This window comes from Haliaeetus leucocephalus, unplaced genomic scaffold (assembly GCF_000737465.1).
Source record: "Haliaeetus leucocephalus isolate CR32 unplaced genomic scaffold, Haliaeetus_leucocephalus-4.0 Scaffold339, whole genome shotgun sequence".
Taxonomy (NCBI): Eukaryota; Metazoa; Chordata; class Aves; order Accipitriformes; family Accipitridae; genus Haliaeetus; species Haliaeetus leucocephalus.
The window spans coordinates 3,768,022-3,776,420 of NW_010972775.1; the positions used below are offsets into that span (position 1 = coordinate 3,768,022).

Sequence of the window (8,399 nt, forward strand, 5' to 3'; positions counted from 1 at the left end):
GGGGAGGGGAGGGGAGGGGCGGGACGCGCCCGCCGAGGAGAGGGCAGCGAGTAGCGCCTCAGGGAGCCGAGGCCGGCCCTCGCCCGGCGCGGTGCCCCCGCCCCTGCCTGCCCATAGACTGCGGTGGACGCGCTCCAGCACAGGCAGCGCCGCCTTTATTGGAGAGAGCTGGGCGTCAGCGAGCGGGGCCGGCGGCAGCCGTCGATCTACTGGGCGGGAGCGCGGCTGGCGTAGGCTTCGGCCGTCTCAAACCACGTCTTCTCCACAGCTTCTTGGCCCACCTCGAACATGGTCATTAAGTGCTTCCATCCGGTTTTGGCGGTGATCATGAGGTACTCCTCGTTCTCCGGGTACAGCAGAGCCGTGTGGGCCGCGATGACGAGGGACTGAGAAAACCTCCCGCTCACCAGGAGAAAGAGGGCACCTCGCTCCTCCTCGGTGAGTGGCAGGACGCTTTCAAACCCGGCCAGGACATGGCCTCCGACGCTCAGCGGATCTGGGCTCTCAATCATCATGTACATGATAGCTATTGCCACTTCAAACACATAATACCCATAACTCATGTCGCTAAAATCCAGGATGCCGGACACTCTGTACTGAGGATTCTCCAGGGAGGCAGAGGTGGAGTCTACTAGAATATTGTGGTCATTAAGATCTCCATGATTGATGCCTAAACACAGAAGAAACAGAAACAGTATTTGATAATTATTAAACAGCAGGATCTGTCTTTCTTTTCTGTTTCTCAGTGAAACAGCTTTGACAAGATGCATAGAGGCTCAAACTGACACTCAGCTACAAAACCATGCTAGTCTCCCTCAGCAGCAGCTGTTGTTGCCTTACAGCTTCCTAGTGACCTCCATGCCACTTACAGGTGACCAGATACATAGCAATCGACAAAGGGAGCATTACGAGATCTTATCCTGGTCTGGTACTACCTGTGGTATGCTACATGTTTTCCAAACACAGAATAGCAATCTTCAAATTATCAAACTGTCAGATTATCATCAACATCAATGTGAGCTGAATTCCAAAAACACGATAAAGTCATTGTTGGGGCCTTTATGAAAAGAAGTGATGTGCTCCGTATGTTCTTATTAAGCTGATCTAACAGCATGAAAATCATCACCTTGACCAGAACAAACATCAGAAAGATCAAGAACTGAACCTGACTCTGGACAGCACATTCCTCCTGGCTTATTCTGCGTTGTGTTCGTTGAGCAAAATATTTGCACATGTCTAGCTAGGGATGAAGGACACTTACTTTTCTGCCTTTTATTGCCTTCTCCACAGACCCAAACTCCTGTAAGAAATTTCAGTGTCTCAGTTCAACATAATTACAATGAGAATAAAATACTCACAGGCTCGAAAACTGCTTAGCTTGGGTATTACTTTCCCTTTAAACTGCTCGATAACTTGTTCCACAACTTCACGATATTTGTTCTGGCCCAAGGCATAAATGTACTGATCTAGAAGAGGAACGTTTGCCAGGTTCCAAATGAACTGACCTCGATGCAGACTTTTTACTGATGGATGATGGAATTTCTTTGGAAAAAAGCACAAGATAAAATTGGCCATAAGTAAGAATCCTGTTTTTATGATTGAAGGGCTTGATTCAAAGCCCCTATTGACTTTAACAGGTTCCTAATGAAACTCACTGAAAAGCACCATGACTTCGACTATTGCTTTATATCAATAAGTAAAAGAATAACCTGAGGAATGATTAAGGCAAGCATCTTAATATCTACATACAACCCGAATGATACTGACTTTCTGTAACATGCCGTTATATAGCAACTCTGAGGTCTTGCCAAGACAGAGCCTGGATTGCACAGCGGGTGCTACACAAAGCTGTCGGAGCAGAAGAGGCACAAAACCCACCAGCGTGCTGGGAACAGGCACGCTCTATGCGTTTAAAGGTGGCACCTTCTGGGGACGAGCCTTAGGATCAGCTGGTACATGAAAAATCCCGAGGACAGAAGTACTTTATGGAGATACTGGACAGAGCTTTAATCATACGAAAATTTGCCTTTGTACATCCAGGTAGCCTAAATATGTTAAACAAACAAGGTTCTTAACCTCTCTCTCACTAGCAAATGAAAAAGGTGGTTTGGAAAGCAACACTCAGGGAGGAAAAGCATCTCTCTCACTGCATACCATGCTTATCCTTGAATCCTCTAATGCTTATTAAGGTGGCTTGTGGGCCAGATTCTACCAGCGCATAGGGCAAATAAAAATCTTCCCACAAGGGTAGCTGGCTTCCTCTTAAAAAGAGATCTATGCTTGTAATTAAGACTCTTAAAGATAGCGAAACGATAGTCAAAACTGGAACCATGTATGAAAAAGTAAGGAACAAGATCAAGCCTACACCAAAAATCACAATACAGGATCCCTAACGCTGTATAAAGCACCACCCTGGTAGGAAGAATGCCATCTGGTAAGCAACCACTGCCATCTTCCCAGCACAAATCAGATACTCCAGCAAGCTATAAATGGTTTACCAGGTGTGTGAACGGTGATAAAAAGTCATGAGCCCTTGTTACCGTAAAGCCATAGGCAGTCACTTTACAGCCATAAACTTAACTTATTTCCATTTAGAGAATGTGAGGCACATGCAAGCAAAAGGAGACAATAGAGAAAGTGGTGGAATACTATTTTGTGCACAAAACGAAGCATGGCACATTGCTTTGCTATCAAGTTGACAAAGTAAATTAACTGGGTAGAAAAGACAGGCTGTATTTTCTGATCTGTCATCAGAAAACTTAATACCTTAGGTATTTTTAGTGTCAATGATATTTTGAAGTTTTGACAGTGGTGATTGTAATTTTCTTTCTTTTAAATGACAAACCCTGGTAGATGATAATCCATATGTTAAGGGCATAAAGAGCCTTTTCCATCAAAATTTGCTTTCTCATCAACTATTTCCTCCTTGGCAGGACAAGTCACGGGCATATTTTAAAACTAGCTGGTCTATATAAATTGTTTTAATCGCATTATAAGAGCATGACCAGAGTGTTAGAAGGCAACAGTAAATTATCTCTCCCAATTGAAAAATGCTCTTGCAATTTAAGAATGTGGTTAGTAAAGCTGGCAATTCACATTTCATAATTGTCTGAAGCCGGGAGCCAGAACATGAGAAGGAAAGGTTAATGAAAGGCAATAAATAATATAAGAGTTCTTTTATGTATCAAACTTAATTACTGGCTGATTTATCAGCTTTATTATCCTGTATAATTACAGAGTAAAGAATGAACTTACTTTGCGTTAAGATTATTTGACTGGAAGTCGTGCAAATGAGAGAAGCATCACAAATCTCTGTTCATTGGCACAGCTGGCATTGTAGAGAAGGAACCAACCGCTACCAGTGTTAAATGGTCACAGTTCTAATGACCAGGGGAAAGACAGCAAGTCAGAATGAATTCAAAATGATAGATCAGCCAGCTGTCCCTGATGTGCACTGTACAAAAATGCTTTAAAACAAGCTTTACATGCTTCTAATTTGAGGACCCTAGGCTTCACTCTCCTTATTTGCCAGGTTTGAAACACTAAACAGATGAGTTTTGCATAAGTAAGAAGAAATCCTCATCTCCCTGTTCATGTTACAGAAATGCATTGTAAAAGGATCATCAATACCATGTCATGAGCACCAGCTGGTCATATTACTTGAGGATACGCTTTAGTAACAGCCGGCTGGGAGGTTAGCACCTGCAAAATGAGTTAAACTGACATCTGCTTTCACCAACTTGAATTTTACCTATCAGGAAAGCAGACAGCAAGCACAAGAAGAAATACAGAGGAGAAATTAATTGAGAAAGAAGTTTGTGAGGCCAGAGCAACGAAAACTTACCTCTGAGAGAGCTTTATCCAAACTGGCAGCTAGCTTACCAATCTCATAGAAAATCTGAGTATTTGTAGCAATTTTCGCTACAGGTGTCCCTGGCAGGTAAGTCAGCAGTCTGACCATGTACTTTTTGTTCTCAGGTCCAGTATCTAACAAGCAAAGAGAGATGCAGTCAGTCACTTCAATATATGCTATTGAGTAGTAGTTAATGCAAGAGGCAAAAAAGGTTTATCCCAGTGTAGAAGTCATCAGATGTAGCTCATAAAACAGATTTCATTCAAAGATGTGATTTACCAGAATGTTGTACGATGATGTGCAAACCTTAACACACATGCAATCTATACTGGACTTCTAGTCCTTGTGCTTGCAACTGACTGCATACAGCAGGTTTCCTGCAGTGCCCGCGGACACCCACTTACACTGTTTTGCAGCAGAACACGTCGTCTCAGGAATCCCAGCTTTTGTGTGGAAGTTACAGTGAAAATAAAAGCAAAATGTCAACACAATCTTTTCTTCCAAGCACTGGTAAAGCGATTTGTTCTGGCATCATAAGATGGGCTAGAACTGTATGTTACACCATTCTGTAGGCAAATAATTTGTAACATCATTCAGTCAATGAGGCTTTTTTTTTTCCTTTTTGTGTGCAAGAACAGGTCAGGTCAATGTTTTCTCCAGTTCATTATACTGAAGTTATTTCCTAAGTGTTTTCATAGTTAATTATTAATCTCTTTGACTTTCTTTTCTTCTGGTCTTTTAAGTTTGGACTATCACGGCTGGACATACAGGCCACCTGATTCATATCCCCTAATATTTAAAAATAAGCCTAGAGATTCACTTTAGTATATATAAGACATGCCATATAGCAAGCTACCGCCAAGCTAAAGATAACAGTAGGGCAGTAGAGCTGCTCATAATTGCTCACCTCCTGACTCCAGGGACATTATGTTACCATCTTTTGTAAGATGAGGAGTAGCTGAAGGAAAGCCTTCAGCGCTGAGAAACATCATGGCCTGGGTCTGTGCTTCAATGAGGTCAGGCTCCTGGCTGTCTTCCGAATTGGTGATTTTGAGGACATACTCATCAGCACCTTCAGCTGCACCTTTGCTTCTTGAGACACGCACGTGGAAATTCTGATCATCATAGCTGGGGAGCAGCCTGATCCAAGACACTTTTAATCCAAACACCCTGTCAACCAATTCAGTTGCTTCTTTTTCACTGAGCGCTGGTTTAGTAAATGTCTGGGCTTGACGGTCATTTCCAGAAGACATCGTGTCTCTAGGAGAAAAAGAGAAGTTGGATGATCTTATCTGCATTCTGACATCAGAAACAGTAATCACTGCAACAAAACGCTTTCAGATGCCAGAGAGGAGTTTCCTGTGCTTATTAAGCAAGCAAAGAAAACCCACTGAGCCAGTCCGGGTTTCTTACATCGTGTTTCCTTGTCAACTACTTAGTCTGTAGCCGCCCCCCCCGGCAAGAAAGACTGCTAGAGACGTACACTCTGCCTGTTTGCGAGAAGTAGAGGTGGAAAGCTTATTAACTAGGTGTAATTTTATTCGCTGATTTCCAGCAGCAGCCTAACCTGGTACGTTGTGAACAAGGAGCGATTTCCGGTGGAACGGAGTTGCCGAATCCCCGTCCGGGAGGTTCCAAATTCGCGTCTGCAAAAAACCAAGAAACATTTTAGTAGACCTTAACGTTAAAGCAGCCGCCATCCTTCCGCCTGGTCAGGGCCTCGGCGTTCCTGCGCTAACAAACGCAGCACGAACCCGCGGACGCTCCCGGCTGCCTCTCGCCCACACCGGCAAAACCCTTGGACCGGGCGGGAGCTGCCCCAACCTTTGTCCCGCTCTCCCAACGCGTTCCCCGGCCGAAAGGCCTTACGTTAACGGGGGGGACGCGGGCCGGGCCCCGCCGCCGCTCCCGCCCCTGGCCCGGGGCCCGGGCCCTCCCCGCGGGGAAGCGCGCTTGGCGGCCCCGGCCGGAGGGAGAGGGCAGCGGTTCGGGGGGTCGCGTCGTCGGACAGCCCGGGAGGGAAAGGAGGAAGGGAGGGAGGAAACGCACCGCCCGCCGTGAAAAAGGGAAAGAGCTTTTCAAAACAGTGCTCCCGCTGCTAGCGGGAGAAACCGAGAGCTGCGTTTTGTTTAAATCCTTTTATCAGCACGCCAGATCAAAAACCTCGGCCAACTCTTGGACCAAAGACCGTTTACCTATAGCAGAGCTGAGGCATCCTTCTCAGGATGTCTCTTCGAGTTCAGACCGGGAACACTTGCCCAGTCCTAGACAATTTTAATTAAATAATTACAAACCTCAGCCCCCCCCCACCCCGCCAACTTTTAAGATCAATATATAAATCTCTTCTAAAATTCCTAATTTAAAAAAAAAAAGTAATCTGCAGTAGTTGAGGTCCCACGATGCTGGAATTAGGAATAAATAAAAGATTAGCAAAGGCTTACTGAAGTTAAAAAAAAAAAAATCTTGGTTTTAAGTAAACCAGTTATTAGGAATCCTCTGTCCAATATTTCAGTGTTATTTGTAACATTAAGGACGTTAAATTGAAAACATTATTTTAATCCAATAGGGAACTTAGAAAAGGGAAATTATTTTCTCAAGAAACAAATTTAAGTTCCTTGGATTTTCTTCCCCCAATTTTGGAACAGATGTTACTAAACAAAAGTGATTGACCAACTAATAAATACTTCTACCTACTTCACTCTCCCCTCTCCCAGCCCCCCCCAGAAATCACACACAAGCAAGTTCTTTCAAGAACAAAGGAGCTCCAGAAAATAGTTAGGGTTCCCTCTCCTGATTTCTGAGGCTGACTAAAGGTTTAGCTCACTGGAACAAAATTGATATAGCAGGAAAGCATCCTTGCTAAGCTTGTGACTTTAAGATACATAGCAGGTTACAGTAAAAATCAGGATATACTCATTCTCTCTGTAAACAACATTACAATGCATTTTGCAGATCTGTACCTTGTCAATCTTGCCTTAGCTTCCAGACAGTAGTGCCAAGATTTAAGACCTACAGACTTCCGCGCTTCTCCTGTCTGCCCCGTATTCTGGTGGGAAGGACCCCGCGGTTGTGAGGCAACGCACAGGACTAAGGTTGTACTTTGGCCTCTCTTACCACTACCTGTAAGAAAGATAAGACTTGAGTCATTTAGCATCTCTGTGTTGGATGCAAGTCTAATGCCTCTTCTGAAAGTGAGTCTTCAGAGTTGGGTCAGTGTCAGACACCCCCAAATCACTTTTTAAGATCTTGTCATAGCTGTAAGCTCTATGTGCCATAAATCTAACCTTGGTCAACAGCTTGCTTTAATACAGGATTTGATCTAGATTCTGAATTGGACATTTTCTTGAAAAAAAAAAGGTTATTAAAAAAGCATATGAGATAATATCCAGACTAGTACCTGGAGCTCAACTAACACAGAAAACCTCTTTCTACACCAACTAAACATGCTTTGGAAGCCCGAAACATGTGAGACACTCCTAATGAGAAAAGAAAACATGCATAATTGTACCCTTTTCCTTATTCACCCCACCTTTTCATACATACTTACTGTACCATTTTAAGTGTATTCCATACTATGTATTCAAAATAGATGGTAACATACAAGAACTGTGATATAATTTTCTTTATTAAAAATAATTTACAGCATCAGTAACATTTTATGCACAATTGTCATCAGCTGAACTTAAGATATATCTATACAATACTTACTGAACTTAAAACTTACACTGTTCTGTTGGCTTTAAACAGCAGACATTGATTTGCAGTTGCTTAAATATGATTAATATACACAGTTTCATGTCCTCATACTTAGGTGTAAAATGTATAAACATCAACACTATCTCAAAGCTTTGTAGTTTGGGAGGGGGAGGGAGGAAGAGGGGTGCAAGGAGAGAAAATATTTAGAAAAATTGGAACAGATTCTTCCCCCAAATAAAAATGGAGAGAGAAGTCTAGGTTAAATACATCTAACACACTGAGTCACTTCTTCAAAAAGGTACATATCCTCCTATGCTTTAAGATACTATAAAGAGGTCTAGTTGAACCATGTTTGTTTGTGTGTGATCACAGCAATCCTTTGACTGTACCATACCCTGCTGCTGCCAGAAAGCAGATGTCACTCTTCCTCATCTAAAGCTCATAGGATCCTTGCAGCGTGTCCAAAGTTAAACGTCTTCCCTTTGCTGCTGGGCTGTTGAACTGGACTTTACAACATTCGCTGCTGCACAAGGGAGAGGAGACAGGCACATGACCATGGATAATCAGGCAAGTGTTATCTTCACTGGCAGCTTGCTACCACGTAAGGGTACATAAGCAGTGCTGTTCCTCGCAGCACCCACTACACTTCAGGTGGACAGATCTTAAGGGTAGGAGTCAGTCTGCACAACTCACAAAGATGCTATTATTGACTTCGGCATATTTGGGGCTGGACTCACTGCAGCAGCAACAGCAGGAGCCTGAAGTTGAACAGCAACTGTGCCAAAGCACAGCTCAAAAGCTGTCTTTCATTAAGACATAGGAGTGCAGCAGATTTAAAGTAGTTGCTGTG

The 8,399-nt window shown here is 43.4% G+C and overlaps 1 protein-coding gene across 2 annotated transcripts; it reads right to left on the minus strand.

Moving 5' to 3' along the window:
• Positions 1-107: 107 nt before the first annotated feature.
• On the minus strand, positions 108-5,613 carry HYKK (hydroxylysine kinase). Of its 2 annotated transcripts, XM_010571665.1 has the most exons (6): positions 5,608-5,613; positions 5,421-5,499; positions 4,761-5,113; positions 3,845-3,987; positions 1,359-1,542; positions 108-670 (listed from the first exon to the last, which is right to left on the minus strand). In XM_010571665.1, exons 3-6 carry the CDS (start codon positions 5,104-5,106, stop codon positions 207-209), a joined length of 1,137 nt encoding a protein of 378 aa, XP_010569967.1. In that variant the 5' UTR covers positions 5,107-5,113; positions 5,421-5,499; positions 5,608-5,613; the 3' UTR covers positions 108-206. The 2 variants fall into 2 exon arrangements, with proteins under 2 accessions (XP_010569967.1, XP_010569966.1); XM_010571664.1 differs by lacking the exons at positions 5,421-5,499; positions 5,608-5,613 and having other exon boundaries at positions 4,788-5,325.
• Between the last annotated feature and the right edge of the window lie 2,786 nt (positions 5,614-8,399).

Bases quoted from the DNA above. Each gene is read 5' to 3' on its own strand.
- HYKK (XM_010571664.1), bottom strand. From the start codon at position 5,151: ATGCAGATAAGATCATCCAACTTCTCTTTTTCTCCTAGAGACACGATG. The intron at 3,988-4,787 runs GTAACATAATGT...TTTGCTTGTTAG, and splicing joins TCCTCATCTTACAAAAGATG to ATACTGGACCTGAGAACAAA. The intron at 671-1,358 runs GTGAGTATTTTA...TTCTGTGTTTAG, and splicing joins GCTAAGCAGTTTTCGAGCCT to GCATCAATCATGGAGATCTT.